The sequence below is a fragment of the Dunckerocampus dactyliophorus genome, chromosome 5 (assembly GCF_027744805.1).
Source record: "Dunckerocampus dactyliophorus isolate RoL2022-P2 chromosome 5, RoL_Ddac_1.1, whole genome shotgun sequence".
Taxonomy (NCBI): Eukaryota; Metazoa; Chordata; class Actinopteri; order Syngnathiformes; family Syngnathidae; genus Dunckerocampus; species Dunckerocampus dactyliophorus.
In genome coordinates this window covers 28066938-28094017 of record NC_072823.1, presented here as the reverse complement: position 1 = coordinate 28094017, position 27080 = coordinate 28066938, and the positions used below count along the sequence as shown (strand labels likewise).

The window sequence follows — 27080 nt, the reverse complement described above, 5'->3', positions numbered from 1 at the left end:
CTCCACACAATACGTTAGATATGGAAATACTAAGGAACAGTACAGAGTGTGGAGTGATTTTTGATCAAGAAGATATTTTGCTTTATTCAATATAGAGATATTTCTCGCCACCTTTTGCTGTATATATTTAATATGAGATTTCACATGAGATTTATGGGATTCAAAAAGCAGCGTTCAAACTGACAGTCACAGTCACTAAATGATCCGGTTAGGCCTTTTAAAATGGAAATAAGACCTCCTATTATTTCCTCCACTGCCATCCATTATGAACGAGTCATTTGGCAACTAAAACATGCAGTTTGGAGCACACAACTGTTATGAAAACCGTAAAAAATTGGCTTATTTTTTCTTTTATATCGGCTGGTTCCACTCAATTTTATGGATTCATTGTATTATTTTATGCTCTTCAAATGTAATATTATTATTTTTTTATGTTAGATTTATATGGGTATATACAATGTTTTATATTATTATTTCTATATTTTTTTATTGCATGTGTATCTCTCTCTCTCTCTCTCTCTCTCTCTCTCTCTCTCTCTCTCTCTCTCTCTCTCTCTCTCTCTCTCTCTCTCTCTCTCTCTCTCTATATATATATATATATATATATATATATATATATACCCTTTCCAAAAAATTAGAATGTCATGGAAAAGTTGTTTAATTTCCATAATTCCATTAAAAAAGTTAAACTTTCATAGATTATAGATTCAGGGCCCACAATTTAAACGATTTCAAGTATTTATTTGTTTATTTTTACATAATTTGGGCTTCCAGCTCATTAAACCCACGAAAACAGGAATTCAAAAAATCAGAATACTGTGAAGAAATCAGCCCAAATATTGCAGGGCATGAATGTTTTAAACTGAGTGTCACACACTAATCATCTACTAAACTCAAATCACCTGCACAGGCTTCCCCAAGTGTCATTAAATTGCTTCAGTTTGGTTAAATTATCTCATTTCGGTTCAATATGGGGAAGACTGCAGACATGACAACTGGCCAGAAGACCATCATTGATACCCTCCATAGGATGGGGAAGCCACAAAAGTTCATAGCTAAGGAGGCTGGTTGTTCACAGAGTGCTGTGTCCAAGCATATCAATGGAAAGTCTAGAGGAAGGGCAAAATGTGGCAGGAGAAGATGCACCAGCAAAAGAGATGACCGTGGGCTTCAGCGGATTATCAAACAGGGAGGATTCAAGAATCTGGCAGAGATCCAGAAAGAGTGGAATGAGGCGGGAGTCACAGCTTAAAAAATCACCACATTCAGACGCATCCGGGAGATGGACTACAACTGTCGGGTTCCTTGGGTCAAGCCACTTCTGAACCTGAGCCAACGTAGGAAGCGTCTCCACTGGGCCAAGGAGAAGGACTGGACTGTTGGCCAGTGGTCCAAGGTCCTCTTTTTCGATGAAAGTAAAGTGTGTCTTTCATTTGGGAATCAAGGTCCACGGGTTTGGAGGAAGACGGGTGAGGAACAGAACCCAAGCTGCCTGAGGTCCAGTGTGAAATATCCACAGTCTGTCATGATTTGGGGTGCAATGTCCGGTGCAGGTGTTGGTAAACTCTGCTTTCTTAAATCCAAGGTCACCGCAACAGTCTACCAGAATGTTTTAGAGGACTTCATGATTCCTTCTGCTGAGGATCTGTATGGAGATGCAGATTTCATCTTCCAGCAGGACCTGGCCCCTGTCCATACCGCCAGAAGCACCAAAACCTGGTTTGATGCCCATGCCATCACAGTGCTTGACTGGCCAGCCAACTCAGCGGACCTAAACCCCATTGAGAATCTATGGGGTATTCTCAAGAGGAAAATGAGGGGCACCAGACCCAACAACAAAGAAGAGCTGACAGCAAGCATCAAGGAAATCTGGGCTTCCATAACTCCCAGGCAATGCCACAGGCTGATTGCTTCAATGCCACGTGGCATCGAGGCAGTGATTAAGGCAAAGGGATTCCCAACCAAGTATTGAAGATTGACATATCGTTTTGAAAGTACCATATTTTGATTGATTTGATGTGATCCTAATTTATTTTTTTTCCTGCAAAAACTGAGAAGTAAATGGTGATTTTTTCACAGTATTCTAATTTTTTGAATTCCTGTTTTCGTGGGTTTTATGAGCTGGAAGCCCAAATTACGTAAAAATAAACAAATAAACACTTGAAATCGTTTAAATTGTGGGCCCTGAATCTATAATCTATGAAAGTTTAACTTTTTGAATGGAATTATGGAAATTAAACAACTTTTCCATGACATTCTAATTTTTTGGAAAGGGTCTGTATAGTATATATATATATATATTTTTTTTATATTTCTACAAATAATTGTTATCAATAATATACAGTAGTATGAAATATATGTATATATAAAATATACCTATTTTTCTACATGGCTGCCTCGTCCACTCACAGATGGAGAATGTCCAGGTGTATTTCAGCGTTACAGGTGCCACATTTCTGCTGGCAATGTGTGTTGTAGTAAAGACGTATACAGTGACGCATGGCGGTGTCAGTTATAGTAAAGGTAAATACAGCCTCTTATTGTTTATTGCATTTATTTGCGTTTATTTATTCACCATTCATGGTGAGTTAACATGACAAACTGTACAGTCCTTTCATGACAGAACGACTCCCTCTGCAAGCTTCACTCTTGTTCATTTGTCATTTTCTCCACTCTTTGGGGAATTTGTGAGTGCGCCCCCTGGTGCTGCGTTCCCCTCGGTGCACGTGGCAAACGAGAACGAGGACAATCGTTTGGCTGAGAGATACGATGTCATCCTTTTTATGTGGGGAAGAAAAACTCTTGCTTTCTGTTTTTTAATCTCTACATGATACTGCCATCTTTTGCTTGTAGCTTGTTTTTTTTTTTCTAATGTAGTCAGTTGCAATTTGCTGCCGTTTTGTGATTGCGGTGTAAAATAAACTCGTTGATCAAGCATGTGGTTTACTGGAAAGTGGGTGATAAATGAATTGTTAATTGCTGGCCCAGTTTGATGTGTTTTGTTAGTACAGTAATCCTTCGTTTATCGCATTTAATCGGTTGCAGACCCGATAAGTGAATTGCCGCAAATTAGGGTTCTCGATTTATAAATGCAATATTTCTGTAGTTAGAGCATAGAAAACTTGTTTACGACCTTCTTAATACAGTTTTTAACACTATTTGAGCGCTGTAGGCATAAAATATCACCCCTCTCATCACCCTTACACTCCCATTAGCCAACGTAGTAGACATAATAAGAGAAAATTTGACCTATAAGACATAAATGAGACATAATGTAGACTAACACATTTGGCGATGCATTGGGAGAGTTTGTTGTTTGTTTTTTTACTTCCTCTTCTGGACAGTACCTCCTGGAGTGGCTATTGCACATTAGTCAAACTCAGGCCCGGGGGCCAAATCCGTCACGAGCTGCAATTTCATCCGTCCCGCGGAACTGTTTGGAAAATAGCATTGAGTTGGCCCGCCTCACGGACCTTATCAAACAAAGTGCTTATAGCGATCTGCGTAATTAAGCGACTCCTCTGGTACAAACTACTCCTCTGGCATTTCCATGTTAAAAGTGGAAACAATATTGTGTATAGCATGAAATTCACAACCATTCTTAATAAGGGTGCCAGATTCAGACCTAAAGTCAAATAACACCTTAAAGAGGCACAAGACAGTCAAAAGTAATCATTTTAACTACAGCAAAGCATGCTTGGGAATGCGTAATCTGCCCATTCCACAGCTGCAAACTCTTCCAGGTTACACACCTTGTGGATTGTGAGGTTTTTGTGTTTTTATATAAAATACTGAAGCTTTTGCCCGGACATTGAGAGAATGGTGAAGATGTTGTCACTTTATTGAAACAAACAACCATAGTGCCAAAACAACACATCACAACCACAAAGGGGTGCATTATATTGTATGTTCCAATACCGGCAGTACGCGCGTGGGGAACCGAGATAAAAGGTGTGGAGGCTGCTTACTTATCTATTTGTCAGTGCTAATGAGATATTTTCTTAAAATCTGACCATACTAACTACTATGTTTTCCAGCCTGGATTATTGGGGCATGTCCTGTCATGTTGGCGACTTCAAATGAGCATCTGTGTGTGTGCACAGATGATGCATATGAGTGTGCTTCATTTACCAATTACAGACCCTTTCCAAAAAATTATAATGTCTTGGAAAAGTTGTTTAATTTCCATAATTCCATTCAAAAAGTTCTAATTCAAATTTTTGGAATTCCTGTTTTTGTGGGTTTAATGAGCTAAAAGCCCAAATTATGTAAAAATAAACAAATAAATACTTGAAATTGTTTAAATTGTGGGCCCTGAATCTATAATCTATGAAAGTTTAACTTTTTGAATGGAATTATGGAAATTAAACAACTTTTCCATGACATTAAAAATTTTTGGAAAGGGTCTGTATGTTGGTTAGAAGGACAAGAAGGTTGTAAGGTTTTTAATACTTTCAATATGCATGCAATATGCAAATATACAAGTGTTGAAAATTTCAGGATAAATAATAAGAAAGGTGCAAAGTTGGGCCGGTTCGGCCCACAACCTAGTAGAGTTTGAGATTTGGCCGCCAGTGTGCTTCATTGATCATGTCAAGTATCCTCGGGCAAGATACTGAACCCCTCAGTTGCTCCTGATCTGCGTCATCAGTAGGTAAATGTGCTAAGTGTCAAAGCACTTTGAGTGCCTTGGAGGTGGAAAAGCGCTATACAAGTGACAAGTGAAAGACCATTTACCGTTCCAGAAGGCCTGACTCAAACCAAAACGGACTCTAACCAAAGCAAATTTTCCCTTAGAAAATAATGTAATTCCAGTTAATCCGTTCCAGACACCCAAAAATGTTAACACAAAACACATTTTATAGACAATAATTATAGTTTTACATGCAGAAAATGATGCAAAAATAATTACAATGAATGGACGACTGAACATTTAACATCACTTTTAATATATCAAACTAAATACCATCGTTCTACAACCAATAAACATGTACCTAGCCATTTTAATATAGAAAATGGGGGGGGGGGGGGGGGGGACTGACGGCAGTCGTGATGTCGTGGAAGTGCGCCGCCGGGTGGATAGACTATGAGGCGGGAAGCGGAGTAGATGTGTGTGCCCCGCAGCTGATGACTGAGCCACTCCCGTCACATTTACAGACCTCTGATATGACAACAACATTCTCTTTAAGCGGGAAAATTGAGAGGTCTTGCGCCCATGTGTCGGTACGGTCCATCGTCTTTCTCTTTTGTGCTGTCCATGTGTTTGTTACGTTGTGTATCTCTCTACCGCTCTGATATAAACAAACACTCTTGTCTTAAAATGGCGCCCGCAGCCCACAATGCATTGCCCATGCAAGTATCACAAGATTTTGTCTTTGGCGCGTGATCCAAAATGGCGGTGTAAACAAGCCGGACAGTAAACAAGCAGGTGAAAGCCAGTCAAGGCAAAGTTTTTTAAAAAATTCTGGATGTTAACTGAAAACGCGCTAACCGGGGCAGATGTTAATCGAGGTACCACTGTATTAGTATCATCAGTTCACCTTTGTAAATTGTTGCTGGGTTTTTTTTGTGCTTACTTTTCTTTTTAGACTATGCAATGGTGCGATTATTAAAAAAAACAAAAAAAAACAAGCTATGGGACGCAAATGGCCCCGGCCTGCACTTTGGGCACCCTTAATATACTCCCCAGCCAGTATTCACCCTGAGTATCCTTAGAATACCTCTTGCAGCTTCCCCACTGTGCAATTCCCCATACACACACACAGCTGCATATAGAGAAATCTATGCATCCGTGCACCCACACGCTGATATTGAGGTCAGACCGAGGGATCGAGACAGACACACCCCCCCCCCCCCCCCACTCCATCTATCATGGCGCCCCCTCTGGCGACTGATCACTCATGTAGAAGCAGAGCCATCTGCTAGGAGGAACTGCACTTATATGAGCTGTTTCCAAAAAAAAGGCAGGAATGGAAATGAGGTTTAGAGAAATGGAAGGTACGGAGGGAAGGAGGGAGGGGGGAGTGAGGTAGGCCTGTGTAGCGTTGCCCTGAGATACAGGATGTCGTAATAAGGCAATTGGGAAGTGAGCGAGGTGGGGGAGGGACTAGGGAAGGAAGGGAGCGTAGGGGAGAGAGAGTGCGCCAGAAGGAAAAATGCATTTATTTTCCTGTTGCTGTCACAAGGCGACACCCCTCTGCACGCGCACGCAGTGGAATGTTCCGCCAGGCTCTGGGCTCTGTTGTTGTGCAGAGCTGCAGAAGGCCTGAGAGAGGCAGCCACACACACTTGGACAGCCGAGCACGGCCACGCAGGCACACACACACACACACACACACACACACACACACACACTTGGACCTGGACGGATCTTTTTGTCTTCTTTCCATCGCCTCAGGTGGCCCAGCCTTGGAGCCTTGGAGGACGGGGAGGGGAGGGCAGGAGGATTGGAGTGACCGAGGCAAGGTGAAGGAGGCGAAGGAAGGAAGGAAAGAGAGGGAGGAAGGTGGCAAAGGGCGCCTCTGACAAAAACAAAGTCTCGCCATCAGCTGTTTTTTGTCCTCCATCCTCCTCGGAGAAAGAGGACAGGAGAGCCACATAGGAGGAGGAAGAAGAAAAGGAGGAGGAGGAGGAGGGGGGAGACAGTAACCCTCTCCTCTCCTTTCACTCAGACACATCAGCAACATCCAAACACCAGGAGAGGAAAAAAAAAAGGCGCCTCCTCTGTTCGATTTCGGTCCCTCGGCCAGCGAGCGGCTCACAGGCTCCGCTCATGTCAGTGAACTCGGAGAAATCCTCGTCCCCGGAAAGGTAACCTCCCCCTCCTTCTCCTCCTCCTCGTGCTTCCTTGTGTGTCTGCCAGCATGTCCTCCTTTCAGAGTGCCTCATACTCACTATCTGTACCTTGCATGCTCCGGGCCGTCTTCTTGTCGTCTTCACGGATGGCCTGCTTGGGTTCTGCCATTGTCTGGGTCACAGCCAGAATAAAAAAACAATGCAGTGGATGAGTGTTGCATGCTGCTGCTGAAACGGAGCATCCTTACACAACCGCTTTGTCTCTCTCTCACACACACACACACACACACACACACACACACACACACACACACACACCTTCCATTTTCTACATTCTACTTATCCAGTTCAGGGTCACGGAGGGCTGGCGACGATCCCAAATGACTATGGACGGATCACCTGTCAATCACAGCACTGTCACGTAGGCACATTCAGACGCGGTCTTCAGTGAACAGAACATTCATGTTTTGACAATTGTGCGTCTTACATCAATTTATCTTGGGTTCATATGTGTTTTTATTAGCACTGACGACAACTTTAAGGCTTCAGGGTATGATAGGATCATTTACCCTTTTGATGTTTACAAAAACGTGACTGTTTTTTAACGAAAAGTGGTGTTTCCCAAGCTTTTTTAGCTCAAGACACTGAATTTGCTTCTTCCCTGCGACCTAAACTGGCTAAGATATCCTAAATGTGCTAATTATACAAGGCATTTACCTAAAGCGCATAGTGGACGGTGTTAGTTGGAAGCTGGCGATAATTGGAGAGAGAAATGTGAAAAGTGATTATGTATAACAACTTTTGGAGTGCACAAGAAGGCGGATAAAGAACGTGTACTAGCTGTCTTTGACGACATGGTATATTGCACAACACAGCAACAACAGAACCAATGTTGCAATAGCGATACAGAACAGTCAGCATTAATGCCGGTGATGAGTTCACAGCAAAAGTACTTGCAGAGGGTAGATAAAACTGCTTCAAATGTGGCTAACGCCATTTTGTGGAGGGGAAAAAACAACAACACCAGGAGATTGCCTACAGCCACAGTTGTAAATTTTTTTTGGAGACCTCGGAGGTTATTTGCTGTACTTGCACCACGTACCCCGTGACTATAGGAGACTCTGTGGTTGGTTAATTGAATAAATAAATAAATTTATAAAATAAAATAAATAGAAATGATTAAAAAAAGACATTAACATTTAATGAATAAAATAGGAACAAATTGTTAAGTAAATAAAAACAAGGAAAAGTTAGAATAAGTGTTAAATTATTAAATTTTAAGACAAGCAAAGCAAAGACATCGAGGATGACTATGTCAATACTGGAGTCCAAATTTTGACTTAATCTGAGCATTTTATAAGTCATTAAGAGGTATTATTAAATGAAATTATAAAAAAATAGATTTTTTATTGTGTTTTATATTATTTATAATAAAGTATATTATTAAATATAGATTATTATGATTATTATCCATTTTCATCTATGCCGCTTATCCTCACTAGGGTCACGCGTATGCTGGAGCCTATCCCAGCAGACTTTGGGCAAGAGGCGGGGTACACCCTGGTCGCCAGCCAATCGCAAGGCACATATAGACAAACAACCATTCACACTCACATTCATACCGATGCAAGTTCGAGTCGTCAACTAACCTAACATGCATGTTCTTGAGTAAAACCGGGATACCTGGAAAAAACCCACTCATGCACGGCGAGAACATGCAAACTCACACAGAGATGCCCAACGGAGATTCGAACCGAAGTCTTCTCGATCTCCTGACTGTGTGGCCAATATGCTAACCACTATTCCATTTTCAATAAATTATAAATAATTAATATTTAGATGTCACTTCAGTGAATGAAATGCATTGTTTAATATTGTTGAATTTGGTATAATTATGTTCGTGGTTCTCAATTATTTTCTGGCATGCCCCGAAAGGGGACATTTTTTATTATTATTTTTTTTTAGAAATCTTACTGATAAACTGTAGCGTTTATTAATTCATCTGTACAAACCACTGTATGAGTTGCTGGCACTGACATACTTCAAGCATGAATAAGAACACCTTGGCGAAATTTAAGTACAGTGTAGTACAGCCATCACCAAATGGCGGACCTCAACCCGGATACGGACCCAGTGATGGCCCTTTACAGACTCATGACCAATGAAAGTGATTGGGAAATATAATAACATATAATCATGCTCACGGACCGATTGCAGCAGCAGTTTGCGGGCGTAATGACTTCAGCTGTAACGGTTACATGACCACAAACGGGGTGACATCACTCCAAATGAGCCAATGAAATCATTTGTTTACCCTCCGAGAAGTGAGAGAACCACGGCGTGTGCTCAAAAGCAAGAAAAGTTGATCAAGAAAAACAAATATTTAAAAGTGAGTGGATGGACCAATGTATGTTCATTCTTCCAGAATCCAGTGCCAAACCGCTGTGTCTCATATGCTCTGGAACTGTAGCGCTGGTCAAAAGTGCAAACGTGACATGACATTTACCTGATAAAACACGCATCATTCGAGGGCAAGTATCCACCCAAGTGTGATGTGAGAGCGATATTATTTAATATGATTTTTCCCAGAGAAACCGGTCCGGTTTTATTTAACGTAAAAATAATTCTCTTGTGTTCAGTCGTTGTACAGTCAAATCTTTTATTATTCTGTGAAATCCCATTTTCGCTTAAATGCAATTGAATGCAATAGGGAGACGTGCGTGCAAGGTTTCAGTACATTTGATATTCATATGAGCTAATCTGGTTGATGCAATTTAAGGCAAAATAAGATTCAGACCTTCGCTGTGGAAACTGACCTAAATCAATTTTAATTGAAGACCACTGGTATAGTATATACAGTAGTATATAGTATAGTCCCCCCTGCCCTGTGCGCCCCCCACCCCCCACCCCCATGGGGGCCTGCCGTATTATTTGAGAAGGACAGATTGGTGTTATTATTGTTGATAGCTGATTGCTTCAAGCTGCAAAACCCATCAATACGATTGGGAAGCCCTGATTTAGAGTAGTCTTAAATTAGCCAACATTGTACGTGTTTTTGGGCGGTTCCACAATCCACTGCCACACACGGTCAGTCTCAACGGCCCAGGAGCTTACGCAGCAAGAGTGTCACTCCGCGTCAACGTTAGCGGCACCGCTCAGCGCCTAGCATCCGCTGGACAATGAGGCTAGTTTGCATGTGCGGCGTGAAGTGCTACGAGCTGCAGTCACAAGGCATTGTCGGTCACACGCCAACAAAGCGGGTAATTGAACATTCTCAGCTGCTGGACTTCATAACAAAGACGGTAATGACGGAACATCTCAGCAACAGGTGCGCTAGCTTCATCACTTATTTTTTAACTTGGAGCCTAACTGTTTTAAAATCATATAGTAGTCACAAATTAGTACTACTTTAGTGTATTTTGAACATGCTTTAGACAGTTACATGGAAGTACATCACATGTTTACACAATTCAGCATGTCGGAAAAGGAGTAGGAAGAAGCAGAGCTTATTTAATCCTCCCCCTGTTCCATAGCTCACTTCCTGTGCGTAAAATATAGCAGCAGTGACTCCTGAAGGCGTTAGAGCTCGCATTCCGAGTATTTACTCCATTCAGATGCAAACGGAACGCCGCCACACTCTTCCTTCCTTCAGAGTGGTAGCGATGAAAGATCTCGACTTGACGAGCGCCTCGGGCTGGGGAGCAGACATGATGACTCAGGTAGCCTCCGATGGCGTGCCAAGTACAATCAGGCGGAGATGCCGCTGCCATCCAGCCAACCTCACGCCAGGCCCCTAGATATGCACATATAGGCAGAAATATCCTTCTGTTATCAATATTGATACACGGGACGCTCTCGATTTACACTTTATTGCATAACTTCTTCAGAATTTGCAGTTCAAAACCAACAGGAATCATTTCTTGTATGGGTGTCGTTATGAGTTTTTCTGCTGATAATGATATTGGGGTGTGAGTGATGACGTCGGTGCTCCACACAGCAACGAGCTTGCTAGCTCAGCATTATGTCCAAGTTTGGCCTTTGGATTGTTGGCTCAGGTGGGAAAGTGGTCGTCTCCCGACCTGAAGACTGTTGGTTCGATCCTCCGTCCCCCTGAGACTATGTCAAAGTAATCTTGGGAAAGTTGCTCTTGATGCTGCGTCATCAGTCGGCCAATATGGCGTCAAAGAGCGTTGAGTGTGGTACCTTGAAGATAGAAAAAGCTGTGTTCATGCGTGATGTGCTGAATGAGCCCAGTTTATCATTTCACTGATTGTATTAGTCCAGCTTTCCATACTTTGCACTTTACTTTGTTCTTATACGGATGTACAAATTTGTGCAACTTTCCAAAAGCATGTGTTCGTTACACGACATCAGTTTAGGGGAAGTGCTGCCAATGTCGATATCAGTAAGACAGCCGATATTGAGCAGCTGTCATTTTTAGAAGTGTTTTCTACTTTTCTCTCATCCCTTGCACACATTTCCAGACAAACAGCAGCTTCAATGTCAATCAGATTACAGGAATGGTAGAATGCGTGTCACGGTGTAATCACGTCTCGTCTTTCCATCGCTACATTGTGTTGGCTCGCAGTCGTCTGACTGTAATTAAGAGTTAAGCGGCGGTCCATTGTTGCACGGCCGACATGGGCCAAGAGTACACTCATAGTCATGACGGCCGTCCAACGTATCAAATAACAACACAGCTCAGTGTTTGTCTTCTCCACTCAGCATCGGCCACTTCAGGAGCAGCCTAGCCGTGGGTTGCACGAGGTTTTAATCTCTAAAATCCACATATTATGTGTATTACAAGTATGACCAGAGGGAGTTCCATAAGCACTTATAGAACTTTTACAGTTCACATTTGAAATATGAGGCTTGGTTCACTTTAAACTGATGATATTCCAATTAATTAATGGCTAACAGTCATGTGTGACTGTATTTGCCTGTGCAATGAATAAAGTATCTATCTGCTCTTGAACCACCTCACATAAAAGGGTGAAAATGTGTCAAAACATGCACCCCTCTTGTGTTGCCTGTGCTATTATTTTTCCGACAAATCCACCACTTGGTGGCGCTGTTATTAAACCCCAAAGTCTGACCTGAAATCTCTCACGCATCTCTCCCAATGCTGCTCGACAAATCCCCCGCTGTAACTTTAGCATGTTTCGGCGAATCGCTGTGAAATTTGGTGCACCCGTTTAGTGGCCTGGCAAGCACGTGTGTAAAATTTGAGAGAGATTGGTGAAAAACATGGCCTCCGTCAAGCAAAATGGGTGGAGCTTAGCAGCTAATTGCCCGTAAGTCATGGAGCATATGTCTAATGATGATACAACTATGACGATATCTGTATTACATCTATGCTAGCGTGTCTTCCAATTTTTTTTTTTTTTTACCACAACCCACAGGGGGCACCACAAATGGAATTTGTTGTCGTGGGGTGCAGTTATTAGTGTTATTAGTATTTTGTCTGGGTTTAGTAGTGGTTTGGGATTTGGTATTTTGGACATCACCAAGGGAAAATGTGGTTGGCGTGACGAGTAGGACGCAAATGGCCAAACCCCACAGCTTTACACAATAGATAATAAATCAGATAAATTAGATCACTGTAATGTACGTGCTGCGCTACTATTTACATCCATTCTCTTCTTCAGTCATGGTAAGCATGCACGACAATCCTTTTGCCGGCAACCCAGGCTGTCACGTTGTTTAAGAGACGGACTGTCAACCGGTTGCTGGTCTTGCGTTACCCGGTGCATCTCTCCACAATCGATTCATCTAAGGACTTATGGCTGATTCTCAACTTGCAATGCAGCCGTATCTCTCGCTTGTCAAACCAGATATCTGTTCGCATCGGTTTATCGTTCACAACTCTAGTACTTACCTTCGTCAAACAAGTGTGGCTTAGTGTTCTTTTTGGCCCCAGTGATGCAAACAAATAGTGTATACCCAACTTGTTACCGACTGGGAAATAAAACGGTATGTACTGCAAAGACTTGCCACTTCTAAAAATCGGTATTGGACATGAAAAAACCTTAATGGTTGAACTGTAGCGTGGCCCACCCGTAATGGTCAAATGTTATTTCAGGCGCGTCTTTTTGTGGGTAAAACCAACCTAATTCTCCCGTCTACATCTCCATCTGGGCTGGAGACGCCTGCATGCAAACATTCCCAAACTGCTCTGGAGTTCATCTGCTGGGATGTGCAGGACCGTGTTTGCCGACAGTAAGGCTGAACAGATTGGATGACTTATGAGTGCTGGAGCAAAGGGATGGAGTTGGATCTAAAAAGAGGACAAGGCTTTTCAAAGAGATGATATGGATGTTAAAGTCTGCAGAGGGATCGGCTTTGAGGGTTCCGAGCAGCTAAAGCCCCTTTCACACAGCCCGAAAAAGACCCAGCTTCTTCCTGTGACGCTGTTCTGTGTGTGCAAAGTCGACCTGGCAATATTCCGGCTTTTGATGTACTATCAGAGTCATAAACAAAGGCAGGGATGCCCCATGTGTGAAAGGATATTGGGTAGGGGTGTAACGATACACCATAATCATTGTTTTTGGTACATACTTTGTGTTTTCAGGTCATGGTTTTGTTTTTGGTACCCTAAGGGAGCAAAATGCAAAGCCAAAAACTACTTAGCTTTAACCTCCTACGACCTGGAACCTAATGTGTTCCATATGGGAACTCAATATGCTGCTGTACCTTTTGTTCCGTACTGGAAAATGTAATTGCGAATGCATGTACAGTTGTACTGATGCCTTGTTGCTATGTAAAAGCTCACACAATTGTGAAATTTTGCCTCTTAACTGGGTTCAGTATAAAAGGCACGGGCGAATAAATGCTCTGTCGCGACTATTTAGGCTCCAGGTTTGCTGTGTAAAAGCATCTCAAGATTGTCCAAAGTTGTTGTTTGAAGTTGCAACCGACGCGCCGCACAAGCAGACGGCCAATTTTTGAAGGCCGCTAGTGTTTTTGAAGATCATTTCTCAAAGGTCTTAGTAAATACACAGGCAAGGGTTAGGAGTTAGAGGCCTTTGGGTTAAACGCGTCGCCTTTGATCCGCCCTGAATAATTATGTGTGCTCTGTCAACACGGTTGAACAATCAGTGTGTTTTGAAAGGAGAGCGCCGTTCAGGTGAGAGGTGAAGAACAGAGCTGGAAAAGAAGATGTGAAAGTGGTCAAAATGGAGTGCAGTATGGAGGGATCAAAGTAGATTTCTACCTGAAACTTTTTAGTCGTTTCCAACATGGGCTGAAATGTTCCAGCTCATCTCCTCTTGCATCTATTTGACACCGCTTGAAACACAAGTTGTAAGAGCTCACCTACTACCTTCTTCCGATGTCACCCCGTGTCGTCTTTTGCCTTTGAGGTTGAGGATTTCATCTTTCCAAAAGGTCAGACCCAAGCTAAAACGTACGAAAACCGAAGTGATTTTCCCCACAGGAAGTATGAAAAATTCAGTTATTCTGTTCCAGAAACCCCAATATAGTAACAAAAACTACATTTTATCGAGGACAATTCTAGTGTTACATGCAGAAAGCAAGCCAAAAGAATTCTAAATGAGGAATGAAATGGATAAATGAACCTTTGACATCACTTTAACCTTCATGGAAGACTCTTGATAGCAAAGACGGCAAGGGGCAGAGAAGGCGGAGGGGAAGGGATACCAGAGATAAGCATATCAATTTTGATGCGCATACGAGTATCGATTCATCCCATTAAGTATCGGGGGAAGAAATCTCTATCTGGGAAAAAAAAATGCCAAAAAGGTACCTGGTATCAGTATAAAAAATGCCAAAAAAGTAATTGGGATTGGTTTAGAAAAAAAGCCATGAAAGTAACAGTATCAAAAAAATAACTATTGAATCCGGGAGGGGAAAAAAATGCCAAAGCATTAATTGGTATCAGTATTGGGGAAAAAAATGCCAGAAAAAGTTATCTGTATAAAAAAAAAAAAAAATGCCGAAAAGTAATTTGTGTCAGTATTTAAAAAAACTTCTATACATCTTCCATCGTTTGTGACCTCATTTTTTGTTAACACATTTATCCCTTTTGCAACATTTGCTTCCTTGATTTCTTCTTTCTTGGCCAGAATGGAATGTGTGGTGTGATGCGGCAAAAGGACTGGTTTGTGTTCTCCTTTGAGTTTGCCAAATGAAATGTGTCTTACAGGATACCGTAGTACTGTGTACACTAAGTATCGCAAGTATCGAGTTGGTGGTGGGTGTGTGATCCAAGATCCATGTCTTTGGATTCAATGTTTGTCACGTGCAACGTTGTATGATAACCAAGACGGTGTACGAGAACTCAGGCAAGGTTTGGTGGATATTTTTTTATAAAAACACAATCATACAAAAACAAGTGCGCATGAAAACCTCCGGTTTTCTCCCATAGTCAAGAAACATGCATGGAAACTCTAAATTGTACCACGGGTGTGAATGTGAATGTGAATGCTTGTGATTGTGCACCGTCAGTTGATACCGTGTTGATAATCCAATTTTCACCCTTTTGATGTCGACTTAGATAAAAGACCACCATATTGTCACTGTTCTGAAGAGTCGTACTTCTGTTCTTTCTCCATTTACAATGCGATCCTCTGACGATGGTGTTTATCCGTTGTCAGGTAAAGCGAGGTTATGTTTGGAGGGCGATTCATACATCGCTTTGATTGCATTTGTGCTCCTTCCAATCAACGCTCATAAATCAGGTGCCTTTCTCGGCACTGACCAACATTGACAGAAAATAAAAGCAAAGAAGAAAACAAAACAAAATAAGGGCGCACAAGAAGAAAGAAGCGTTCAATGCACAAGAAAAGGTGTCTGGTGTAGAAAGAATGACATGGCTGAAGGCGAAACTGTTAAATAACTGTTAATCATAGAGTGACTTTTGTCAAATTGTTCCCGAGCAGGCAACATTCTCCAGTTATGCTACATAGTGACTCGAATGGTTAAAAAGTGCACCTTTACCCATATCTTTACAGAAATTGCCACATAGTCCTGCAAACTAACTAACTCGACACAAAAACGGCGAACACAGTGTCTGACTTGATTACAAGGTAGTTGCTCTACCTAGTGGGGAAGTTGTACAAACCTCTCAAGACCTTTTTTGGCCCTTGTCGCGATATTAAGCACACAAAATGTGAACATAACATAACGTTGGTGGCAGCCACATGCCCATAAAACCAAAGTATCTTTGTCATACTACTATTTCTATATAAATATTACATTTTTAATATACAGTAGAAGTTAAACGCTAAGAAGAGCTGTACAGTCTAGAGCGTGAAGCTTCAACGAGGTTGTGTGGCCGCCACCATCTTCTCTGGCCTGACCCACATTGCTACAGGCACACACATGATGCACAAACACACAAACAAACACACACACACACACACAGGCAGGCAGGAGTCAGCACCCAGCCAAGCTGCAACACGACAACATCTAATGAAGCGTGGCGGGGCGCGAGCTAACAAACTAGCCTGCCTGCCCTGCTTGCCTTTTGCTTCATGGCCTCGATTACGCCTCCCATTACAAGCCACCCCCCTCCCTCACCTCCCCTCCGGCCATCATTCTCTGATGTCGGAGGAGAAGCACATGAGTCGCTTCTATTCTCCTTTTTCTAAACCTTTTATTTGTCGTCATTCAGGAAAGACGTAGCGATCTTCGTGCATGACCTTCTTTTCTCCCTCGAGGCCTTTCATTACATTTAATTTTATTTCCTAAAATTTGATCAAATTTAGTTTAATTTTATTTAATTTAACGTAAAACAACAAAACTACAATAAAATAAATGTATATGGGTAGAGCTCGCCACTGCGGAGTCACGACTTGACTCAATTAAAGATGAAGTGCGAATTAATCAGTAATGGGAATCACTGAGTCAGACACCCAGCGACCGGGAACAAGACACCCTATCACGCGGTGCGCCATGTCTCCATAGCAATGCTCCCGATCTTTCACGGTGCAAGGCAAGGGTCAAAGGTAGCATTGGGGTCACCCATTGTAAAAATGTATACGCCTTGCAGGAGGATAACGCGTACTAATGCTCAGTTCTCATTGCCACTATCAGATGTGTTGATTTGACAATATGTTTATTGTTCTTGATGTAGTTTTCAATGGTGTACAGCAGCTATTTGTAATATTTGGGTTATTTAGATATACAAGAAAGGGGCAAGAAAGTCAAATATTACAAACTTTGGCGGAAGTACCATAAATCTTCGCTAATTTAGGGCGTGCATTGGATGTATATTCAGTATGTTGCCATCCAGCATGGTAGATGCAGCTGCAATGCATTATGGGAGTGTACAGACTCCTCGCATGTATGCATTTGAATTAGGCCTGTTGTGTTATGTGCATTATTGTGCAGTTGGCAAGTTGTGAGCAGAGATAGAAGAGTGTTCATGGACTGTTTCCCACAGGGCTGCGATCTATTTATGGTGGTAGTGGATGGGGTTGCGTAATGGCGTTATTGTGACATTTGCATAGATGGCCGTGGCGCATTTGCAAAAAGTGAGCAAAAAGCAAAACAAACATGTTTAGAATGACACATGAACTTTCTTCTGCCACTTGTATTTGTCCCGAGTGAGACTTAGCCTCCTGTGAGCGCTTCTAGATGGTATGGATATGGACCTTAGCATTTATCACGATATTTTTGGGATGTATCACATACATATGACGATATCATTTGAATTCAGCTGCAAACCTTAACCCATGTAATTAAATACACTTGTCTACTACACTTTTACTAACAAACTGTGCAATACAGCAAGTGCATTTAGTGTCTACCAAACAAAGCGTTGTATTGTTGACGTGCTCTCTGACTCTATCTCACGCTTCATGACACACACTCGTGCTTGCGTTTGAGATGGTACTTTTGCAAAACAACTGTGTCACTTTCCCACCTTTTGCCATCATAGTTGCTTTGCAAATTTTGCATATTCTGGTCTCTTGCTCCACTCTGCTCTATCAAAACCAAACCACTTTCATATTACAGAGGTACTTCCCCGTTTAGCAACAATTTCTTTGTCTCTAGTCTCCGCTTCTCCTCTGCTTTCCTTTCGCTGGACCATGCTTAGCTTAGGGGCCCCTTGAAATCCGTTTTATTTTTTTCCCAATTTCCATTTTGATTTTTTTTCCAAATTTTGTTTTTCACATTTTACACTTATTTTTACCAGCACACCAGCATAGAGTGTGTGCTTTATGGGTTAGTGAATACAATATCAGTTAATTCAGTGCAAAATCCTTATATTTATTGATGCAATACATCAATGGACAATTTAGCCCAGTAATTGAGAAATGGATGCAGCCTGGCTAACTTTTCTAATGGGACGTCCGCCTCGGCACACATTGCCACAAAATGTGTAACAAACTGTAATGCCTGTGCTTGTGATTAAGGAAGATGTAGTCACCAATGTAGTTCCAACTGCATGTAAGATGTTTTTTTATGACACTCTTATTTTGTTCACACAGTTAAACGTGGGGCAAACAGCGCTTTCATTTTGAAGGCCGGAAGTGTGTTTTGTGTGTGTTGAGAATCTGTCAGGCGAGCTGGGTGCAAGAATAAACGTGCTTCTTGGCTTTTTTCAGTCAGAGCCTGCACGTCCTCATCAAGCATTGTAAAAGGTTCCTTACATTAAAGCGGTAAAACACAACGCGGTGAAAATAGACTCATCCAGCCCGAGTCGCGCACACACACACAGCCGCGCTAGCATACTCTGCTAAACTAAGCTAACCCCGCTAGCTTCCATTCATGCTCCGTAAGAGGACCTGTAATGATTCCGCCACGATTGAGCGGTCCGCCGAGTAAATACTTCCCCACACGAACATTCCTTCTCCTCACAATGAAAGCATTTCATTCACATTATGTTAATTTCTGTGTGATTCTGCGTTTAACAGTAAATTCAGTTTTTATCGGCCAATTCTGCGATTCCGTCAACGTGTAAATCATAGGGCCCTTCATCCTGTGGTACACGTGAGGCACCAATGCGTCAGTACGGTACGACGCGTAGTAGACAAACACGTCACCAACTCGGCTTGTTCCCGTTTTTTTCTTATCAGTGGAAGAATTTTATACCAGTATATAAAAATGATCACCCCACCCTGTTAGATGGGGGAGGGGTTCACTGAGAAGAGCGATACGTGCTGTCATGTCATCGTTGCCAAAAGTCTCTACACTAGATTTTTTTTTTGCGAAATGCTTTTTAAAAGTCGGTAACACAGATCCGTCCCGCTCAGTCTTCTGATACTCTGGCAGGCCAGGGCATTATAATGTTTATGAGCGGGGGCCGCCACAAATAAAGGGCCAAAAGTCCCTTCAGTGTCTTTATAGCTCATTTGCCTTTGTTTAGCACCACAAATGATATCCAATCATTTTTTAAAAAGTGAGCCTCAGCGTAAATGGGGTCTCTCCTATACTTCCACCCCCCCAAAAAATGATGTCACCGAGCATGTTTTGTGGCATTTTCACCCTCAAAATAGGACCTAAGTATAAATTCATTTTGCTTCTAAACATATTGCAAGTTATCAGGGTTTTTTTTTTATATTTGTCAAGCTGCTGCGCCTCACGCTTTGAAAGGACGTTTAAAAATACCCCGATTTGCTTTGCATGGTAATTAATGACACCGTCTCCATGTTTTCACCTAATTCTCCTCCTCCTCAGTCATAGTCGGGTCGTAGCCTGCTGTTGGTGTTTTATCCTCACTCTTATTGTGACTTATGACAGCAGAGATGCACTGTAAACTTGTTCAAGTGGGAACTATTTTTGTGTGTGAGATGGGAGAGGAGAGGAGGCCAGGGGAGGGGATCGTGTGAGATGTTTGCCGGGAGACGGGACGGCCTCTGGGAGAGATGATGGTGATGATGACGACAAAGGAAGAGGGGAGGAAGATGGAGGGAGGAGATTGGAGGCTGGCTACGGGGTGATGTTGGGTCACCGGCGGCGGAATGTTAATCACCTCTTTGTGTGTGTTTGGATGTTTGTTGTGTAATGCACATGTACTGCATGTAAAAAGACAACACGTGTGTTGGTAGAATCGGCTGTACTTTTTATTTACACACACACACACACACACACACACACACACACACACACACACACACACACACAGTGCTGCACTGAGTCACAGTCTGCTGGAGAGAACAGTGTTCATGTTGTGTCTGAGAACACCGTTGCAACTTTTCCGGCGCTCACGTGCCTTTCACACACAGTTGCCGAGTCAAGTTGTGGTCTTCCAAAGCCCATTTCTTATTACTTCTGCCGGGGAGCTTATGTGTTCGTTGACATGGAGGGGGAGGCTATGAGGCTATGATGTGAAAGTGGCTGTTGTAATGATTAGATTGGATCCAGCTCCAGAACACTCCCCTTCTCTCTTCAGTTGCCGTTGTTCACTCGTGAGACAATCCAGGTTTAAGCTGAAATACGCCCCAGACACTCATTAAACACAATGAAAGTATAAAATGTATAGCTACTCACCACTAATGAATGATTATGTAAGGTGACCGGCAGCTCGCGATCAACGCAATGGGCACCCCTGCGCTAGAGGCTAGAGAAAGCGTTTGTCCTTGTGTTCAAACTAGCCTCGCTGCAAGTTTTGAGGCTGGATTTGCTGTGGGAGCTAGTGCTAACGTAGCCAGACAAACAAACCTCTCACTGCACACAACTACGGTGTGTTCAAGGACCACCAAACAAAGTGTGAAATCTGAACGCTTTTACGGTGAATAAAAGCATAAACATGTTAAAAATTGTGGGCTTTCTCACATTGTATAGCATATTTAGAACAAATATATACATATAAAAATTAAACATAAAAATATTTCAATTAAATAAATTAAATAAAAAAAAAATTTTTGACCAAAAATCCACAAATTTGCGAGGCCATGAACGCTGAATTGTGAAATGTGCAGGGATTCACTATACTTGTTTAATATGTGGTCAAAGAGAACTATGTTTTCCACTTTTTCCACTTTTTCATGCACTCCAAATCATTATTTAAGTTGAAAAATTAACTTGTTATATACAGTAATCCCTCGCCACTTGGAATTTGGTGGCTTCACTCTCATAGTTTTTCAAAATATATTAATTACTAAATCATCGCTGTTTTGTGGTTGAATATGCTCTATTGTTGGTAAAAAAAAACAAACAACATTTAAGCTAATTTGACATATTTTCAAACATAAAAATGGCTAAATGAAGTAAAATAGAAATATAATACATTAAAAACATGTTGTAATATGTAGTATTCTACACTGGTCACTAGATGTCAGTAATGTTACTTTGATGAGACAATAGCCACTGCAGGAAGTACTGTCCAGAAACCAGAAGCTAAAAAAAAGGAACAGCAAGGAAGTCTCCCAAAGAATGTTAGAAATTGTATTTAGAAGGTTGTCAACAGGTTTTCCTATGCTGTAACTACCAAAATATTCCAATTATAAATAAGGAATCCTACTTAGGTAATTCACTTATCACTGTCTGGTCTACACCCAATTAACTGTAATAAATGAGGGATTACTAGATAATGAGTTTTCACATTTCCAAATAATATAAAAATACTTCATTTGGGTAGTGTTTTCGTGCGGATGGAGCTTCTCAATTAGCCTGTTGGTGTTGAATGTGTGATCTGTATGTGACGTTTGTGTGCATACTGTATATGTACAGTGTTTGATTGCACATACTGTATCTGTCAGAGATGGGCATTCGGGAGGATCTTTGACATGTGGGTGTCACAGCATCATGTGACTCAGGGTGGAACCCAAAGTCTCAACACTGTGGGCACAGAGGAAGACTGTGTTGTTTTTGCACGTGTCCATCTTTCTTTCTTGGCTTATGGAAAATAAGTTGAAATGTGCAGCCTTGAAGAAATGGAGTCTGGCCTTCTGTGCACTGCGACTGCGTTGCAAGGTCCTCGGAAAAAGGTAGATATGTCTGTATACTCGCTAGACAGTATGTACTGTACCTACAAAACATGTCGTCAACAATCGCGGCCACATCAGTAATTCAAGTTTGTGATGCGGCTTTTCTCCATGTAACGACTTGCAATGTAGTGTAGTGTAATGCAGGCCAATTAACCATGCTTCTTTCTGAATTGTGTTAACCTAATTAAAAACAAAGCGGTCCTTGCTTCCTCGTCTTGCCAGCGTGCAGCTCCACAGGTGACACGGCGCACAGCCATTTATGTTTGTTTTTGCAATAAAAATATGCATGTCTGACACGCTCGTTGGGAGTGGGCGTGCGTGGGTGGGTGGGTGGGTGGATGGCGTCATTGGAATGCATGAATACACAATGCGAGTGAATGGCTGCACTCTGCAGACTGCAAAGTAACTATATGCGGCGGATTCCCCACCGGCTATAAGTGTGGCGCATGTCCTCCCAATGGTTAATGGCTTTATGCAGAACAAACACACTTAACGGTCTTAGACACCGTTGGCTTTTTTTTTTTTTTTTTTTTTTTAATAGCAAGGACAGTTAGCTTTAGTAGTCAGATTTATGCAAAAAACACATATCTTGGTGAGAATCTGGGTAAAGGTGGGGCATTTATTTACTTAAACCACAAAAACGGCTAATGATTAATTGGAAGCAGGTGATACAGTCATCCCTCATTAAGTGAATTTCCGCGAAGTAGGATTCCTTATTTATATATGGAATATTTTTGTACTTATGGCATGGAAAACCTGTTTACGGTCTTCTAAATAATTTTTTTAAAATTTTATTTTTACCGTTATTAGAGCCCTCGAGACATGAGATAACACCCCTATAGTCACTTTTACACTCCTCTAACCCCAATATAGTAGATATAGTAAAAGAAAATAAGGCCTGAATAAAATATATTCGGGGTGTCTCGGAATAGTCTCGTTTAACATGGTTAATTGGTTCCAGATCCGAGTGTGATAAGTGAATTTCTGCAAAGTAGGATTCCGTCTTTACAAATGGAATATTTTGCTATTCATGGCATAGAAAACGTGTTTACGATCTTCTAAACTAGTTTTTTTTAAACATTATTAGAGCCCTCTTGACATGAAATAACACCCCTATAGTCACCTTTACATTCGTTTTACCCGATATAGTAGCTAAAATCAGAGAAAACAATTCATTTTAGACAGTTTACATTGTAGGGGAGCGGAATCAGTGGCAGACAGGAAGTGACGTCGAGGGTTCAGAGTTGAGTTATAGCTTGTGGGCTATGGCCGCAACAGTAAGTTATTAACTCATTCAATCTCAGCCATTTTTCACAAGACAACCCTTTCAGCACCGGCCATTTTAGACGATTTAGACTCATCTTTCAAGGCACACACAATATTGTGTTCTACGGCTATATCAACATGGAGCCTACAAAAAGAAAGATTAGACTCGCGCCTTTCATCAGGAAAAAAAAAGTTTGTTGCTACCTTTTTCCGTTCTTTCGTAATCAGCAGTAGAACGTACGTAAGTTTCAAGAAAATTAGTTCCCAGGTAGAAAAGGGGGAAAACCAGCTTTTTGTGAAAAGATACATTTCAAGCATACCTTAACTTCGACACAATTTTTTTTTGCTTTTGTGACAGCTCAAATATCTAAACTATACCACAACATAAACAACACAAAAGGGTTGTTTTCCATTAAAATGATATTTTTTTTTTGCAAATATAACACCATGAACTATTTACAATTTTAACATTTGGAACTAAATGCGGTAAAATATCCCTACAATGCGTAACCTTCTGCACGCTACACTCCATCCATGCTCTTCCACTTCCTCCTTGCTGTTGAGTGTGTTTTTACATGCAAAAGATCCATGCCGAGCTATCAAATGCACTTCTGCCACCTTGTTGCGCAACTCCGATTCCAATATCTACTGATACCGATATGTGTAATATCACATATACCCTCTCGTGGAAGGACTGGACTAGACTTATTCACTTATAATGTATTATTATTTATTATGTATCATTGCGCTAGAAATGTGACGTTATTTATTTATTATTATTAAATTTTCTAATTTGTCTTGTCTCTCATGTCTTGCCTTGGTTGTTTGATTTTGTGATTAAATGATTAAGTTTGTCATGACATTTTTGCAGAGTTGCTGGAAATGTGCATTTCTCTTGGAGATGAACAACGTATCCCATCCATCCATCCATACTAACACATATCTGTTGTGAAGCTAGTGGATTCAGCTTCAGCAATTAGCTTCTCGACGTGGCTCTAAACAACATAGTACAACTTGCCCCACGTCTGCCTGCTGCCATTTCCGCGTTTCTATACATTCCTGCTACCCACCTCACCATTAGCGGTGTTTTGACGACCCATCACATCCCGCCACCCCGAACGTGGTTTAGCAAAGCATCCGCTCAAGTGAATATGCTGCGCGTTACGTCGACCGGGCTCGCTGCTGCAGGGGCTGCACGCAAAGGGGGCTTCAAAGTCTATAAACTCCTAAACTCTGCATAGAAAATGCCCACAAATGTTGCTCAGATTGAAGTTAGAGGTGTCCGCCATCTGTAAAGGATTAACTGCAACGCAATGTTGCAATGTTGAGACTTTGGCGCTTAAAGGACTATATCGGCTTTCATTATAGGCGAAAAAACAATACCGATATTGACCGATGTTACATTTTTCTGTCAATATTGGGCTAATAATATCGGTGGGCCAATATTATCGGACATCCCTAATAAAAATGTATAAATATGTATTTGGTATTGAATGAGTTTATAGGGTCCAGCACCCCACCTGTACCCTAGTGAGGACAAGCAGCACAGAAAATGAATGGATAAATTATGTTATTATTATTGTGCCTGTTGTGAGATAATTTAAACCTGCAATAAAAGCCCGTTCCAGCAATCGGGTCTGGTGCTTCTGTCACCGGACAATTACTGACACCTAGTGGTCAATGTAGAATACTACATTCAAGTTTCATTGGTGGTCTTAATGCTTAAACTGTATTGTATTTTAGTTTCTTTAGCCATTTTTATGCTTGAAAATGCTTAATTTGGGCCAAAATATCTATAATTTGCTTAAATATGCATATTTTTTGACGAATAATAGTCCATAGTCAACCACGGCACAGCATCATTTATTTTTTGAAAACTGCAATAGGGTGAGGGAGAAATGTTTGAACCGTAACGCAGTGAGGGACAACTGTATTTTGACGGTTCAATTCGGAGGAGTCTGATTTGACTATCAATGTCACCGTTGAACCATATAAATGTCATGTGATCAAGATTGTACGATTATGACTTCATGGGGGTGCCCACGGCTGCTGGTGAGCTGGTGAGAGACAGGGATGACTTTCAGTATTAGTGCAGACCTGCCAACATGTATGAATTTGTCTTACTCAGCATGCAATTTGACTCTTGAATATGCTTGTATGCTTCACTGCTCTCCATTTTGTTGCATTTCGCTGTTCAGTGTGTAGCGTACAGATAAATAAATCAATATCGTCATATTATGTCTTCTGAATACATTCTATTTTATGTCATTTAGTCATTTTTATACTCAAAAATTAAATACATTAATACATTAAATAAATGTAAGTAAAGATTGCTGACATATGAATACTTTTGACTCATAACAGGCCGTGTTCAACCACCAAACAGCAATGATTTATTCGTGAAGATAATTCTGAAAAAACGTGACAGAGTGAAGCCGCGAAACTCAAAGCACAAAGTGGCGAGGGATTTCTTTTTCGGAGACTGAGTGGATAATTGGCTGTAGAGGCGTTAATTGGAGCGTTTACAGATAAATAAAAACAACTTTTGCCGGTTCAGCCTTGGCAGAGGCCTGAAGTCTCTGCTGTAGCTAAAAGTTGCTTATTTTGCTGGTTCCTGTTTCTCTTCCTATGCAAATTTAGTTCCACGCTCTCTGGTTTTATAACACAATTTGACTGCTCGGTAAGGACTGTGTGTCTGACAATCACTATTTTTGCATGCGCCGCAGTTTTTTATTTTGCATCTGTGAACTTCCACTCCACTTTTTTTTTTTTTAGACCCACTACGGAGTTAAAAGTTGATGCAGCAGCCTGTGTGTGGTCTCGTATCCATTGGATGCCCGCTGGGGGGAATTTCAGCATCAGTTTGTCAATTGGGGCTCGTATGGATCGGTGAGGGGAACAAAGCACATCCTGTTTTGTTTTATTTATAGCGTCAATAGCACACAACTCACTCCTCATTGTGGACTTTGGGCTTATTTGCTTTCATGCTGACCAGAGCCTAAGGTTTAGCCAGCAGGATGCCTATTAGTGGCCATGTACTGTATTATTGTCAGATGAAAACATTATACAGTACATCAACGGAAAGAGAAACCAAACTAGATGCAAACTCTACCCTGAACTGTGTGATCCAACATGTACGCGTTTTTGGCACCCCTTTTGACTCTTGAATACAAAAGTCTATGCTTCGCTGACCTCTAGATACGCATTTTGTTGCATTTCATTGCTTTCAGTTTCAAGTTTAGTCTGTGAAACCTGCATAATGCTCCTGTGTCCAGTCACCAGCGGACGCTGCTCTGGCTCGCTCCTCCCTGTAAACCTTCTTAGGTAGTGTGACGTGCACCTCTGGCCCACGGCACATTGCGGAAATAAAATTAAACAAAAGAAAACCCAGCAAAAATGGGGAAAAGTAGACCAAAAGGCATCATGTAGCGAGAACAAACTGAAATGTTGATATGAATAACTCAAAACACAAAGCTTTTAAAAAAAATTATATACTGTATGTATAAGGATAAGCGGCATAGAAAATGAATGGATGGATATACTGTATATAAAAAAGGGCTTATAAAAATATAAATGACTATAAATACAAAAAAGTGAAAAAAAAGTGAAAAAAAGTGAAAAAAAAAAAATATATATATATATATATATATATATATATATATATAAATAATAGAACAAAAGGCATTTACAGTAATCACTCATTTATCACTGTTAATTGGTTCCAGACCCGACCGTGATAAATGAATTTCCGTGATATAGTGAATATATATCAATGTTAATAAATTGGATGTTTGTGCATAGAAAACCTGTTTAAAACCTTCTACATACTTTCTTTAACATTATAAGAGCCATGCAGACATGATATAACACGCCATAATCACCTTTACGCTCATATAACCAACTATAATAATACTGTACTCTCTTGCAATAGGAAATATGTCAGAAATTACACATAAAAGAAGGCTGTAGAAAGCAGCAGCACGTTTAGAAGCCATGGTGGAGTTTACATGAAGCTTCTCAGAAATCACTCTCACAAGAGCAAAGACACTTTCCGCTGTGTAACAACAAAGTAGGAAGCACATGTGAGAGACCAACGTGTGGGTGGATGCTGCGGAAATATAA

General features: G+C 41.3%; 1 protein-coding gene across 8 annotated transcripts in view; it reads left to right on the top strand.

Moving 5' to 3' along the window:
- Positions 1-27080, top strand: part of srpk2 (SRSF protein kinase 2) — a 67268-nt gene that overhangs the window by 14165 nt on the left and 26023 nt on the right. The window contains exon 1 of one of the 8 annotated variants that reach the window (XM_054775175.1): positions 6164-6810. The exons of the other annotated variants lie outside the window; for them this stretch is intronic. Coding sequence (XP_054631150.1) covers positions 6773-6810 — 38 coding nt within the window. The 5' untranslated portion in view covers positions 6164-6772. Of the gene's footprint in view, positions 1-6163; positions 6811-27080 lie in introns of those variants that run through there. 8 annotated transcript variants of the gene reach the window in all.